General features: G+C 41.5%; 1 protein-coding gene across 14 annotated transcripts in view; it reads right to left on the bottom strand.

Moving 5' to 3' along the window:
• Positions 1–4,925: 4,925 nt before the first annotated feature.
• The window catches only part of mef2cb (myocyte enhancer factor 2cb), a 210,282-nt gene continuing 199,136 nt past the window's right edge, over positions 4,926–16,071 (bottom strand). For 11 of the 14 annotated variants that reach the window (XM_049577830.1, XM_049577828.1, XM_049577834.1 and 8 more), the window contains 4 exons: positions 11,142–11,314; positions 9,555–9,684; positions 9,035–9,170; positions 4,926–8,751 (listed from right to left, as the gene is read on the bottom strand). In XM_049577830.1, coding sequence (XP_049433787.1) covers positions 8,406–8,751; positions 9,035–9,170; positions 9,555–9,684; positions 11,142–11,314 — 785 coding nt within the window. In that variant the 3' untranslated portion in view covers positions 4,926–8,405. Of the gene's footprint in view, positions 8,752–9,030; positions 9,171–9,554; positions 9,685–11,141; positions 11,315–16,071 lie in introns of those variants that run through there. The other 3 variants (XM_049577838.1, XM_049577839.1, XM_049577840.1) reach the window with 1 other exon arrangement.

The raw sequence follows: 16,071 nt of genomic DNA, 5'->3' as shown, positions 1-16,071 counted from the left end.
GAGATTCAGAGGTAACACTGAGGAGGTGATAGTTTGAGATCGACGCGTCTGGCTCGTAACAAGAGCATGACGCGGGGCTGTGCGAAAACTAATAACCAAAAAGTCTCCTGCCCAGTTTGTAAGGAATCCAGTGACGCAGCGCTGACATTTAGGCTACAATTGCTCAGGCTGTCTCCTCGATGTCCGTGCACGCGCGCAGTGATGCCAGGGAACGAGCGCGCGCATGCAAGTGCAGTGCGCTTAGAGAAATATATCCACACTTATCACCTTATATAAGATAGATAGAAGACATTTTTCACCCAACTATCCCCGCTTTTTTTTTTTTTTTTACTCTTTTACAAAACTGCATCTGTGTGATCTCCAGCTCTCAATCAAACCTTTTTACTTACCTCCAATTAACACAATCCAGAGGCGCTGCTGCTGTTAAGCGGTGTCTGGTTACGTGCCATGTTTCACATCGAGTTTGTGGGACGTTTTCCAGGAGGGCAAACTTTCTGGTATCAGCCCCAAAGCAGATGCAGTCCCCATAGGCTACTCCCCTCGTCATTGAACCTCATGTAAACTGCTCGTGGCTCAACACCAGTGGTCAGGCTGGTTCACGTAAATATATTCAAAGCCACAGGAGTCCGGTACCCCACCTAGGCTGGGCTCCTCACTCTATAAGAAGAAGTCATATTTTCTCTGGAGAAAATTTAGAATATTGGAGTTTAAACAGCCCACGTTTCCATCACCAATACCTAAAATAGAAAGGGTACACACACCTTCGTTACCTTAAAAAATGAGAAGGTCGTGAGGCATTAAGGGTGCGTGGTATTTCACAAAACCAAGCTATAATAATAGTTTATTTTTAACGATAGAGCAATGCAAGATTTTTTTTTTCTTATAGAAAGGAATCGAGAAAGTTGGTTGTTTGGAGACGATTTATTCAGCTAACCTGTTATTCTTTCAATAAGTTAGTGTCATCTTCTTATTAAAAATAGTCAATACCAGTACCTTCAGCTTCAGCAGGATGATTTACGTGAGGTCCTTTATTTTTTATACCTCTCCTGAGCATAGGCTGCACAAGTCCAAAGTGTGTAATGGGAGTTAGAGAGGAGAGGAAAGAGTTTGCGCTCTTCAGTGATCCTCATTTGAATCATGTAAAGGAGGGACACAATTTATGGGCACTGTATTCTTTCTGTGCGTGCTAATTAGAAATGACTTGGTGGCGTTTAATCTAACGGCGTTTTGTGAATACACAGCCACCAGGCCGCGTGTTCGAGTCCCAGTAAAACTTACAGACTCCAAACAGATGATTTGGTTGAAAATGGGGACGGACAAAACAGGACATTATTTATGTCTTATTCATAGCCTATTTGCATTTCTATATTAAAACGAGCTCATATGGAGACGCAATGTGAGCCACAATTTGGCAAATATTTTATATAAAACAAGGATAGCAAAATACTCATGGGCCGTAATCCTCCGTCCATCGACACTCACCACTGAGACAAAAAGACACATAATAAAATATTTTCTGTCCCTCCACTTTGAGGCCAGACATCATGTAACGATGCAGATGTAACAGGCGAGCCTTGTCTACCACAGGAGACATTATTTTAAAACTAGTGTAATGAAACACCTCCAAGTTAAAGAAGCAGCCATGATATTTTTTAAAGCGTAACTGCAGTTGTTAAAAGGTGTGAGGAGCGTCGTGCACCGTGCACTGATGAAAACTTTTCCCGCCTTTTGGTAACAGGGGACAAACAGAAGTGCATGGATTAGGCTATATGTGAAATATTATTATTATTAATAATAATAATAATTATCATTATTATTATTATTCTCATTATTACCTCCCTGTTGTTTTTACCTTTCATTTCATCGTATCCTTCTTTTTAAAATGTGGATCTTAAACAACTGTGTGTTTAACTGATGAGGGAATAATATTAATATCTCATATTGGCACTCGCAAAAAAAAAACTGCTCGTGCTGCACTTAGTGGAGAGTACACAGGCTTTTTATGTCTGGTCGATCTACATGAATAGCTTTGGAGACTGAGGATGAGGATGAGGAGGGTGAAGGTTGAGGGGGATTCGACTACACGACTAAATGGTGACATCTAGTGGCGATTCTGGAGAATGTTAATAAGGAAGCTGTGGCCAGCCTGCACGGTCACTAAAGTGCATGTACACCTGCTGCTGGCCCGCCACCCCACCCAAATTGAAATTTCATACACAGTGCATGCACGTGCACGATCATAAAATACAGTTTGTGTTTTTGTTAGAGCCCAAATTACGTCAGTGAAGTTAGGTAAGATGCTACACCTGACTGACGTTACAGATCCTGCAAAATGCGGCACGTGTAGCCTGAATTGGGACATTTTTAATGCATAGCCACTATGTTACTGCACTGATAAAACATTATTTAAATCTACTTATTTTTTTTATTTAATTTTTTTCCAGGCTATCAGTTAATTTAAATATGTTGTCTTGTTTTTAACTCTTATTTTTGCGTTTTCTTTCATATTTTCGAGCCATACTCCTGTTTTTTATTCGTTTTTTTTTATTGCATCTGTAGCGTTTAACACGATGAGTGGGATCAGATTGAAGCAACCTGTTTGCCAGCTGAAACGATGACGTGTTGTGCATCAGTCTGACCTTTTGAGAAACTGTGAGAACTGTTGTCACAATCGATTATTTCTGACAGATAATAAATTATATTGTGCCTCCGGTGACTTTATCAGCCTCCCCTCACCACAGGCTACTGGAATTAACCCTTCGAGTTCACTAAAAGCTTAATGCTGTGAAGCAGTGGAGGGACTTCATGGAGTGCGGCCTAATTAAAAACTGCGCAAACGCATTACAGCAACCCGCAGGACAGTTTTGAAGAACTCATAAGCTGCAGGAATACTGTAGAGATTTAAATATATACTATAAACTGTAAAGCTATAAAACTCGCTGCTTAGCAGCAGAGACACACAGATCCCTGTCGGAATATTGCAGTAATACAGCAAATAAAATATACCGTTACAGTAATGTCATATTAACTACTGAGTACCGTAAATCACAGTGTTATGGGGCGTTTTAAAGAGAATCATTTCTACACTGCAGCCTGCTGTAGACAGGATTTCAACACAATTATGATTTCATAATTTTCGATTTTGTGCACACGTGTAATGATAAAAGTACGTGTTTGTGTTTTGTGTTTGTAGTTACATTACTTGTGAGATTAAAAAAAAAAATTCAAATTTTAATCTGCTTCTTTGAGGCAACATTATTACACAGCCTTATAACACGTTTTCCAGTTTTGCGTATTTAAAAAACATAAGACTTATTTATTATGAATCCATTGGATGCTAAATATATATGACCATTTACGTTATTTCACATGGGGAATTTAACTCCCAAATGAATAGTTTAATACACAAGAAGGCGCAAATACACAAAATAAAGATAAGGGTTAATTGGAATATATCGAAAGAATTACATTCCCACATGGTGGTGCTTTTACAATTAAAATTTGAAACGAATCATTGATGATGAAATATGTGTGTCTTCATCCTACAGGTAGGCCTCACAGGTAGCCTACTTTCTGTGAACGCATCATAACGCACTTTTCTTTTCGGGTTATTTCATCTAATTGATGGGCCTGACTTAATTAGAGAGTACACAAGTCTTTATTTGTTTCTATATTTGTATTCCGGACCTGACATGATTTGATTCACGAAAAGATGGACGAATATTTAGAGGCTCTGCTTGACTTCTGGAGGACTCAGGCTGACAGGAAAGATTTGGTTTCGATCGCACCTTCTATGACCTGAGTGACCCTGGGCTTTTAAAAGAGTGTGTCAGTCCGAGTCTCTAACGAAAAATAAAATAAAACGAATTCCCCTTAAAATTATAAATGTTAAATTAAGTTGCAACAGGGACACTTTGAAAAAACAGAAAGGGTTCGCAAAGCTCGCTCTGGAATTTCAAACACACTGGAAGTCTCCATATAAAACAGATTTTGTCTAACTTGCTTGTTAATGCCTTTATCCACTAAAAGAAATAAAGGAAAAGAAACACTTGATTATTTTTAGAGAAATAAAAGTGAGCAAAATGAGCAAAGCGCGAGGCATGTTGGAGATGGAAACGCAAAGAACAGAAATCCGCGTCAGTATGACTCAAATGTGTCTAATATTTAATATCAGTATTTGCGTGTACAATCACACCAACATCTCTTAAAAGACGTGCAACTCTTGATTCGGATTACTGTATTTCCAGAAACCAGAAACGCCTCATCCACTGCCATTATTATTAAACACGCAGCTCCACTGTGCGTCAGACATTCCCACATGTAACACGAAAAAAGAAAAGGAAATCATTGATTTAACTGAATTCCTTCCTTTTCTATTTTTTTCTTTTCGTCTTCTTTTTTATTCAGAAGTGTAAGATAGTCCTGGAGTAGGCCTGGACCATTATGTGTGTGTGTTAGGGGATTTTTTTCTACTTCTATCTCTTATTTGTAGGAGCAGATCACCGTGTTTGCATTGTTTATGAATATGTGTTTTTCCCTGTGAATGTAAGGTCCCTATGTAGTGTGTAATGTATCACTGAGAATGATAATGCCACTGTGATGTTAAGTGGGATAAACCTTGGCTTTGAATGTCAAATAAATGTCATGAATACTTCTGTCAGAATGCCACATTTTAAAAAAAAAAAATAAAAATGTAAATGTAAAATGATGATGCTATTGTCATTATTTCAATGTCCTATATACAATGTGTTGTTTTAAAGTGAAGCTGCTGTATGGCACCATGCACTGACTTCATGTTGATTTTTTTTTTTTTTTTTTTTTTTTTTTTTTTTTTAGCTCTGCACAGTATGAAAGTATAGCCAGCATTTGGAGATGCATGCAGAAACAAGTCAAACACAATGAAATCACACCAAGTCACATCAGGATAACTAGGAAAGCCAGTAACTTTACTGAAATCTCTGCAAAATACAAATAGCCTTTCCCTCCAGCAGAGGAGACTTTTTTTTATTTCATCCCCATACGTTTTCACTACATACAGCTGAATCAAGTCCCTTGAGTTACAGAGATGTGGATTTAATTTAATACCATCTTAGTCTCAAGTGGCGACAAAGGCCAGCTTATGCCGCTGAAAGCCGCTCTTGCGTTCCAGAAAACATTAGTTCCAAACCTCCCCCATTTCTCAGGTTTATACAAGCTACATTTGATACTACAGACTGACTTTTTAAGCATTTTAACATATTACTCTTTTTTTTAAAAATCCTTTTTTTTTTCAGCTTTTGAATACAACTTAAATAAACCACAAACACGGTGGAGCAACAAAGAATCCCCCATGTGAATGCAGGGACCTTAAGCAATGGTATTACATGGTTATTACACATGGCTGTACAGGTGTATGGTCTCCCCTTTTTCACTGCAAGTGACTTATCAACACATCAGCTGAGGTACTGCTTGGGTCAATTTTGAGGTACCAACATTTAGTCTATTATAATAATGACAAAAGAACAACTGATCAACAGGTGATGAAAAAGAACGCCTTTCAAATTGAACAAACACAAGAAGAAGAAAAAGAAACAAAAACAAAGATATAAAGACAAAGTTTTCTCCGTGTCTTTGGTTCAAATTATTGTCAAAAAACTACAGCACTCGAATCAACCATCAGGACATGTTGGCATTATTTCAATCAGTGAGCAAGTAGCATGAAAATTAGTGTGTGTGGTGTGTTTTGATCAAGTGGACAGCAAGCATGCCTGATCCTGAGCGGATAACAAATTGTAAATACAAAAAAGGGTATTTCAATGCACAGAGGGGACAAATGAGCAACAGGTGAATTACTGTGGTTATTGGCATCTAAAGCTACATTTGACTGACTGCAATTGAAATGTGAAACCAATTGTACATTTGAGCAAATTCTTTTATTGTCTTGTTTCAATGCTTGCAAAAACCATAAATGAATGTGAAAATAAAAGTTGAGTTTACAACACAGAAATGCCACTGGCTTTGGTTTCTCCACACTTTGCTGCCTGAAACATCATGTTTATTTTTTATTTTTCTCAACCTTTTTGTATTGAATTTAAAAAAAAAGAAAAAAAAGAGAGAACACCATTATAGAGGCTCTGCCCCTGTTTTACTACACAGACTGTATACAGTAACAACATAGTGAACCTGCATGAAATATGCACATAGAAATATTATAACACTTAAGTGACAGCAGATACGGGAAGTGGGAGGCAGAGAGAGAGAGATATGTGGCTAGTTTCATTGTTTAAAAAAGAGAAAAATCAAAACAGCTATTTATTTAAAATAAACAATTGTGCTTCTTCCATACCAGCATGATCAATTTATCCTCGTGTGTCTGACTTCTGAACTGTCGTGTGACATGTAGTAAATGATGTGGAACCCTGTTTTGAAGAATGGAACATGAGGAGCCACAGGACGACGACGAATCAAATTAGGTTTGCAAATGATCGGGGGGGTAATTAATCACAATGTACAAAATTATATTACATAAATATGATTCGATAGAAAAATCGTATAGATTGGCTCTGGGCTTGTGCAGCATCTCAAACACAAGCTGCGATTGTGGTGATTGGAAATGGAGCTGAATGTCGCTAATGTCAAAAAAAATGAGATTAAGTGTATTAAATTAAATAATTAAGGTTAAGGATGAAATATCTGATGCATTCAAATGCATCCAGGCATGGATTGAGGGTCAGTCATATTTCCTCATCAGCGTGACAATCATGTACATCATGTGGCAACATTTATTTCTGTGTCGTCCCCAGTTCCAGTCTCGTGACATTTTCCACTAACAGGTTGTGTTCTCAGCATTCAGGCCTGTCTTCCCTCCGTCACACAAACCCTGGCAATGCTTTCCAGCTGGTTTTTAAGGTTAGACTAAATACACGCCCGAACAGCACTGTTCCAGGCTCAAATGAAACAAACCAGACAACATGTGCAACTGCACATAGAAACTCCACTAAGAAACCAACAAAAATCATTAGTATATATATTTATATATTAGAAAGCTATACACAAGCATGTTAATTTCACAGATTTTTTTTTTTAAAGAATCTTAATATTACCATTATTATATATAATTAGAAATACACGTTTAAAAACAAACCTCTACAAAGATAAAACAGTTCAGCAAAGCATTGGATCTCAGTCTGTTTTTCATGGCTTAGGGCTGCAAAGTCCTTTCATTTCCCCTCTGGGCGAACTATCCATCTCTTATTAGCAAAGCTATCAAAAAACACATTCTGGCTTATAGAAACTACAAAAAGCCACAAAAATGCTTTGCATTGTATTCCTTTCATATGAAAATATAAGCAAGTGTATCGTACAATTGTTTTTTATTTTTCCGTTTTTTTTTCTTTGTTTATTAATACTGAATATTAATACTAGATCCAGAGTTTTCTTGATTACACTAACGTAGCTCTTAGATCAAAGGGTGGTCCTCGCTCGGCTCCGTTCTTTAAGGGGAGCGCTAACGTCATCAAAGGTTCCACACGTCTAGCATTGGGTCTGCCTGTTTACCTGTACAATCCTTCAAATGTTGCATAATAGCTTTTTCATTTAGTGAGTAAATAAATCTTGTAATGTCTGGCAACTTTTGACCCCTGCCCCTTCCCCCCTTGACCCTCTATTTACATAAATACGTTGAACCTGCAACATGACATCATCTAATGTTAACACACATTTTTGCAAGGGAGAACTGCAGAGAAGGTATATAGCAATGAAACCGACACTGTACACATGTATTGTTTGTCCAACTCAAGTGCTAAGGTGTTTTCCATTGGACACACTCACTCTCATGTTAATGTTTTTTGTTTTTTTTTTTCTTTTTCTTGTCTCTAGTCACTGATATATCGCTGAGGCAAAGTGTAAGTACGTTTTATGAAACAGAGTACCTGACTATTTTTTTTTTGTTTATTTGTTGATATGCATATATGTACACATACACACACGTGTAAAGATATATGCATACGTGATTCTTTTTATCCACACACAATACAATTTATGCATAGTTCCCCAACAAAAATACCCCTGGATCCCATCCCAACCAACACCCACCCTCCCAAACCCCCATTACAACACCCCACTGGTTTATAATAATGTCAATATGTATAGCACACACACTCAGCAAAAAGAAAAAAAGGAAATAATAAAAGGAAAAGAAATTACAAACATATTTTCGAAAAGGGCTGTCCCTTTTCTTTCCTTCAGCGTTAAAGAGATAAAAAGGAGAGAGGCCATGGGGTTGGGTGGTGAGTGACTCGTGATATCGAGTGAGAGGAGGAAGAGGAGGGAGCTGACTCGGGTGGGCATCATAACGCTGCGTTGTCGGGGAGGGGGGGGGGGGGCTCAGGGCAACTCGGGGCACTGCCGGGAAGAGGACAGAGCTATCATGTCGCCCATCCTTCTGACAGGCGCACCCGTTTGATGGAGGGGCTCTCGCGCTCGTCCAGGGCGGGCCGGGCCAGTCCCAGAGGTGAGTGGAACTCATTCCTGTGCTCATCGCGGTCGCTGCCCTCGTGGGAGCTGCTACAACTGCTCAGGCTATCAACAGGGGAGCGTCCCGAGTCCTGGCGGGACGAGGGGTTCTGGGGAGGTGGTACTCCACCGTAGCCCCCCGGTGTGCTGCTGGTGCGATCTCTAGGAGGAGAAACAGGTTCGGACTTGATGTGCAGGCTTTGAGCAGAGGGCAGGGAGAGATTTGAACCCTGACATAAGTGAGAGCTAGAGCAATTTCTGTAGGAAGGAAAGGAGACGCAAGGGGGTTACAGAATTACAGAGCAAGAGACAAAGTCAGTCTGTCACACGCAAACATGCATGCGAGCACACACACACACGTACACACACATTCATGTACATGAAAACAGGGAGGTGTGATATTTGTGTTGGACCTTGCAAGTGAAAGTTGAAAACAGTGAAGGACTCTTGGCATCTCAAAAAAATTATCTCCGGTGATTTATGTGTTACATCATGCATTTCACAACAACACAACACCTCAAATTAAGTTCAGTGCACTCACCCTAGCTGGCCGAGGGCTGAATGCTGCATGTTCTGAAGGTGCTGCTGTTGCCACCCGCTCATTGAGCCGAGGTGAAGGGAGCTGCCGCTGTTGAAGCCCGACAGGGAGGACAGGTCTGCACTATTCAGGGAATACTCTGTGTACAAAAAACACAGGAAATGGAAGAGGAGGATGAAGATCATAGGTCGTTCAAAGAAGTTCAAACAAAGTTGAAAACAGAATGCAGCTCTGATAGATGCTGCTGCAATGTGCTCAGTGTTGGTTGGTGTGACAATAGCACCCTCTGCTGTTGGAACTGTTGTACAACACTTACATTTTGAGGTTTCAAAAGCAACACATGTACTTAAAATGAGTCAAATAATTATTTATACTGATGTACCAAATCTAAAACCAAACATGTTTGAAGAGCACTGGGCAAGTAAAACTATATTTTACAAACTGACATGTGTAAAAGGGAATTATTGAGAGTGTGTTAATGGACAAATGAGAATTTAATGTATAAAGATCACACAGTACATACCGGTACCATATGAAGTAGAGATGGCAGATGGGTAACCGCCCATGCCTTGTCCTGGTAGAGTGGGAGTTGCTACTGATACCACTGGGGTGGCCAATGACTGAGCAGACTGGGAGTTGTTTATTCTCTGGTTCTGTGACAGAAGACGGGAAGAGACAGAGAGCAAGAGAGACGGGAGAGCAGGCTTGAGAACATGAAATCAACTCCCAGACAAAACAAACAAAAAACTGCCATAAACCAAAAAAGTTTTTTTTTCCCTTTGATTTTCTTTCATTTCTTTCTTTCACTCAACAGATGCTGAGAGAATGAATGTGATGCCAACTTCTGGGGAAATTAATCACTTGACATGCGGCACGGCTGAACCCTGCCAACCCTATCATTTACCACCCTTTCCGAGGGCCCACTGTCGCTATAGTAACACCATCGGTCTCCAAGGCAACGCAGGGTAGCGACGGCAAGGGAGAGGCACTTTACTGTAGCAGAGGGGAGGGCTTGGCAGAAAATAATGGAGGTTTGATGCAAAATGAAAGAGTACTCTTTTGTTGCCCTTCATTTCTACATTCCGGGTAATAAAAGCTGTGAGCTGTACGTGTGCGGCGCAAGACTCAATGCGCAGGCGAAAAAGATAAAAGGAAGGAAGGGAGGGAGGAGTAGATAAACAAGGGCTGAGGCGGAAAAGAGGCCAGGCAGCTTTTACTCTGACGCACCACTGGATGGCACTATGTGCTCTCACAAAATGTCATGAGAGGTGACATTGGAGCCTTCAGCAGAGTCAGCAACAATAAAGGTGAAAGTTACTTGGGAGACTCAAAACGCTGTATCTAGCTGTAATAATCTCAGCAGTGATGGCAAAAATTGAATGCAAATCAAGATGTCAGACTCCGGTGACTGAAATGCTCTCAGTTCTACAAGGCACATCATGCTCTCAAGAACTATCTGGTAAGAAAAGCTTTCAAGTTTCAGATTCTTAAGGCCCGTCTGGGTTGTTTTTGAATTCTAAATCTAAATCTTAGTGGCAGTCTGACTTACCAATAGCAGATCGACATCCTCAGACTGATGGCATTGAAAGGGGGAGGGTGATAAATTCAAATTAGTGAGTGTAAGTGAGAATATAGAGGTGGTGACTACGTGTGGATCTAGGGATGGAGCTGCTGTAGGATCGAGCCAACGGACACAGAACTAATGTGACAAAGAACTAAGAACTACTGTAACTTTACTAACTTAACACACCTTATCAGAGAGAGAGGAGAAAGAAATATCAGGGCTTCATGTATCAGCACCCACATTCAGACAGCGGAGGAAATACGTCTGACAGTATATCAGACTTGGGCCAAAAGTCAATTTTAAAGAAGGGTTTTAGTTTAAGAAGCTGCCAAGGCACCAGAGAAAACAACAAAAATGCCATGTGCCTAAAGTCAAGCTCATCACAAACATAACCTCATCAACCCAAGTCTGATATGAAGAGATGAAAGCAGCAGAGGGGACATGAAAGGAAATCAACAATAGCGAACCCGCCCCCCCGAAGGACCCTCCTATAGATAGGAAGATATACAGTAGGGAAATGAAAAGAGGGATAGAGAGATTACTCACGATGGAGGGCATGTTGTTCTTGGCGCCAGGGGGGATGAGCACACGTAGGTCAGGTTTGCGGTTGTTCATGCCTAAGTTCATGGGTGGGGGAGACTTTGCCTGCATGTTCTTGTTCATGCCACCTGGAGAGACCAGCAAACCTGGCGAATTGCGGTGGTTCCCATATCCGTTTCCTGAGAGAGCAAAGGAAAATGAGAGAGAAAAAAAAAGAGAAACATGAAATATACTTTTATTTATTTATTTTTTATATACTTTATTATGGTACTTTATTTATGGTAATTGAACCAAAGACAGAGCTATATGGTATTAGACCTGTTTCTAAAGTTTAACGAATCTTGGAAATCCTACTGTTCATGATAATGTAGTCTAATGAAGAACAACAGGAATCCATTTTCACCTCTTGTTCCTTTTCTGTATTTCTGTCTCATCTCTACTTCCTGTGGTAGATATTTAATAGCTCAACAGTCTGAAGAAGAGACTTGTAAATGGTGTTTCATGAAAGTGGTGCACACTGGTGGGGGCAGATAGTCAAACACCCGTACAGTTTTTTTTTTTTTGCTTTTGCTCTTGATGATCACCGCTGTTTGCTTGGCAGTCATACAATGAAGGCACCCACTTGAGAGGACCTCACCCTCCACCTCTGTCACTGTCAGTTAAGGCTACATGTGCCCTGCAACAGCCAGCGAATCGTGTAAAAACATCTAATTACGGGTAGCAAGACCACAGAGGGATGGGACCCATCATTTGGCCATCAGAGCTAAACACATGTGTGGTTGTTCCAGACAAAGACCCTGCCTTGGGGTTGCCACTAGATCTGCGTTCCCTAAATAAGGAGGGCCAAGTGCAGCACCCATTTCCTCCTTAAAAACCGGTGGGGCGAAATCCCAGCAACATCATTAAAAAAACGGAGAGTGGAGCATTCTTGCAAGCAACATAGTCTTTGTTTCTAACCCAATCCCGCAGGCTGTTTTCCCCCTTACTTCTCCTTCCTTCTTCCAAGGGGTAGAACACAGGGCACTGTGTGGACGTTCCCACTTGAAAGACGGGCAGGAATTATACGTTAGACATAAATGAATTTCCTAATCATATACTCCAGGGGAAAATGAGTCGCAGATGTCTTCCTGGGCAATTTCCCTCGCTGATCTTTGTTTAATTTGAGAGCGAGGTTTTTGTTGTTTGGAAATGAAAAGTCTCAAAAGCTCAATTTGAACAATCTGAAGAGTAAACGACCGCTAGCGGTGAGAGAAAATGAGGCCGTCTGACAGAAAACGAGAAAAACAGTGTGTGTGACGGCTGGAGTGTGTGTGTGTGTGTGTGTGTTAGTGCCTCCGCTTGTATGTGTGATCATGTACAAGTTGATGTTAACAACATAGACTTTGTGTGTTATTGTATGTTTAGCCGCATACGATTTTGCCATGTGCATGATTCTACATAAGCACCATTTTTCTGCCACACTGAGTGTACATAAGCACAACGCGACTTGAAACTTCATGCTGTACGACTGCTTATGCGCGAGCCATGCATATGGATGCACGTGTGTGTTTTGTATTGGACCCTCTTGGTTCCAGTGTCAATCTCACATTAGCAAAGAGGCAGCTGCCTCTTCAGTTTTCCCGCTCTCTCATTCTCATGGCTGGCCCTTTGTGAGATTGAGTGGGTGCATGTGGAGATAGATGAATGAGACCTCACACACATATAAAACACACACACCCAACACACATACGCACACTTTAGTAAATAACCCAGCAGGAAGTACATCAGTGTTTCTGTACAGATGAATGAAAAAAAGAGACGGAGCTATAGAGAGACATTAATACACACTTTGGTCAAGATGACACGGACTTCATCTCGGTGACAGTTAATCAGACATCTGTGTATTGCCACCCTGTAGAGATGGCTGCGGTCCAGTCAATTATCTGTTAGATGACTATGATCATGAGTGGCATAGGCCAGTCCTTAAGCACTTCAAAAGTAAAATCATTGGCTAATTAAGCTAATGAAGGAAGAACTGCGACTCAAGTCTCTCTATTCTGTAGCTTCATCACCCTGATTTTAGGACAGTTGCATTCAATGGGGACTAAGGGAGGAGGGCTCGACTATCATATGAGCTGAAGACGTGATATCCAGAGTTCATTTCCACTCTGTTCTTCTAACGCTGCTTTGCACGGTCGAGCTGCGGCGCAGGCTGGCGTCAACCGTTTACAGGAAGTACCAAAATTAAACACAGCCCAGCCAGGAGCCTGTGTTGCTGCTGTACAAAACTCACACGTAGAGAACAACACCTGATTTGAGATTCAGATAAACAGCTCTTTGCTATTTCTGAGTTGTGGAGGGGACAGCTGAGGTCAAAGCTGAAGGATTGCAATCTGTCTCTAAAGGTGCCATGGTTACAACTTAGCGCACTTCGAGATCCATGTGTTTGACAAGGCTCCCCCAGAGTGTTCGCTCTCTCTCTCTTTCTCTTTCTCTGTCTGTCTGTCTCACACACTCACACACACACACACACACACCAAGGAGAGGTGTGGTTAAACCCATGTACATTTTACTGTTACTGAACAAATTTCTGATGTCCTGTTGTGGTCTAACAGGCGCGCTCCATTCTATTCCCCATACACACACTCTTCCGTTGCGGTTTGGCCAAACGTGCATTCAACCCTGAATTCTCCAACTGAACTAAGGTGTCACACTCATGCTTACAACTTGTACAGTTGGTGTGAGGTGCTGCCAAGAATGAGACAAGCATTGTTTGATCTGCTGAACCTGGCTTGTTGTCAGTTCTTGTACGTGTGCTTTTTAAGCTTGTAGTGCAGTGTGATTTTGACCAGAGATGTCTTAAAGATGTAGCTGGTATGAAGCTCATTTGAGGGCGTAATTGGGGTGTGATCAAGGTGAGAGGTGATCGAGTTTCCGTGTTAATTCCTCGCAGTGCTTTGGTGAGCAGAGTGCTGATCGGAGCACAGATGACAGCTACATAATTGCACAAATGGAGGTGGGAGGTTTATACAAGCTGGGGCCTCGGTCCGGAGCTCCCTTCATCAGCTCTCTTTCTCTCCTTCACGTTCTGTCTCTTTCCTCGCTTCGCACTCGCTCCTCGCCGGCGAAGGAGTTGACAGATTGAACACATACCATATATAAATGAGTGGACGTACGCAGGCACGTGCACACTTCACACAATATTTCCATAGAAGAGACATGATGACTCAGCCTTTCAGTGGCGTGCCCTATTTGCACTGGACTAGCTGGGGACCCTGTGTGATTTAGACTTCACCCCCACGTCTGGGTTTCATGCGGCATATTTGCACAGGATAAACAAAAAGTCTGGGTTTCAATTAAATGTACCGGCCAGATCCCGAGGATTATCTGCAGATATGATTGGAACATAGTGCATCTTCACGCTAACGCTGCAATGAAAGGGAACTTTCAAGTTTGTATTTTTGACAAGGGAAGACGAGTACACGATATGCTTGAAGTTCAAGTGGTTTAAGTCATGACAACAGTGTTGCTAGGCGACTAACAACAAAAACGGACTTTGCCTTCTTTCCTCAATATAAAAAAGTGAAGGATTTTGGGTTTATTGCAACTTCACAACTGTTACAACCAGTATACAGTATTTTTTGGAGGCAACTCTGGCATCTTTAAAAATTTAGACTCCTCTCAGAAAGGTGAAAACATACAGCTACATGACACTAAAAATGCTATCACATCTCTTATTTCCACTGTTACTCTCATCATCGTTTGTCCAGACAAGGCAGTTTACTGAGATGACAATTCACACCAAATTCAAAATATCTGAAGAACTATGCTTGGTAATATATGTTAGGTAAGCAGTTTGAGCAGACTCAAACGACGTCTGCAATCTTCCCAAACTGCAGAAATAGCATTAGCCCAGGTAATATTAATTCCATGTGAGAGTGCTGTTTAAAAGCTGTCATTTTCTCTCGTCAGTCTCTTTACAGACAGTGGAAACATGACATCAGAGGCACAAAGGAGGTGTTGTGTTTATGTGCATGTCGGAACCACACACACACACACACACACACACACACACACACACAAGGCACCTCCTATGTCACTTAGGCCACACCACTTAAGACACTCATACACGGGCCAGACAGCTACTTGTACAATCAGCTTATCAAAACGTACGGTGAGGAGAAGAGGAACATTAAAACAGCCTTTGTGGTGCCACAGTGGCTGGGCCACCTCACACTGAGTCACTTAGAGGAACATCATTAAAATGGCTGACCAAGTTCACAGAACACTTCCATCTGTGTTCCCCCACTGTTTCTCCTTTGCACACATGCTTCCACCATCAGTGGATATTCATCACTGGGGTCCCACCCCCCCCAACCTTCTTACACACACTCTTTCTCTCTCCCCCTAGTCCCCCTAGATGAGATTTAAGAGAGCTTTGAATGGAATCTTTTAGCTCCCACATGACTCTCTCTCCACGTCGTGTTTTTCGCTGCTGCTGAGCGACGCACAGCTCTCACAGAGCGCCTCTGTTCCTCCAGCGCGGTGACACAAAGGCTACATTTGAAGCATGATCTGCAGCACGCCGTCGACGGAACACACGCCACAACAAATGGTCCTGTTGTGTGTGTGATGAGTGACCAGACAGAGAAACCAGGCATTGACCTCTTGTGATGGAGCCCTAGGGGCCAGACAAGGCTGCCCAGCTGTACCCCTCTGACCCCCCCACTCTCCATTTTTACACTCTGCACTGTACGTCCAGGCTGTAAAATTTAACCCCTTAAAAGGGAGTCTCTCTGCCATAAACTTGTCCTCAGGGACAAATCCATTGACACACAGAAGCTAACACATAAGATTCCTTACACATGTTCCTCAAACATGGGTCGCTCCACTCTCCACGGGATCATTATGGCATGGTGAGCCACTCTAAACATTAAATTAGTTTGGTTGCAGACAT

The sequence above is a fragment of the Epinephelus fuscoguttatus genome, linkage group LG6 (assembly GCF_011397635.1).
Source record: "Epinephelus fuscoguttatus linkage group LG6, E.fuscoguttatus.final_Chr_v1".
NCBI classification, from domain to species: Eukaryota; Metazoa; Chordata; class Actinopteri; order Perciformes; family Serranidae; genus Epinephelus; species Epinephelus fuscoguttatus.
Note: the sequence above shows the minus strand (reverse complement) of the source record. Positions and strands in the feature narration are given on the sequence as shown.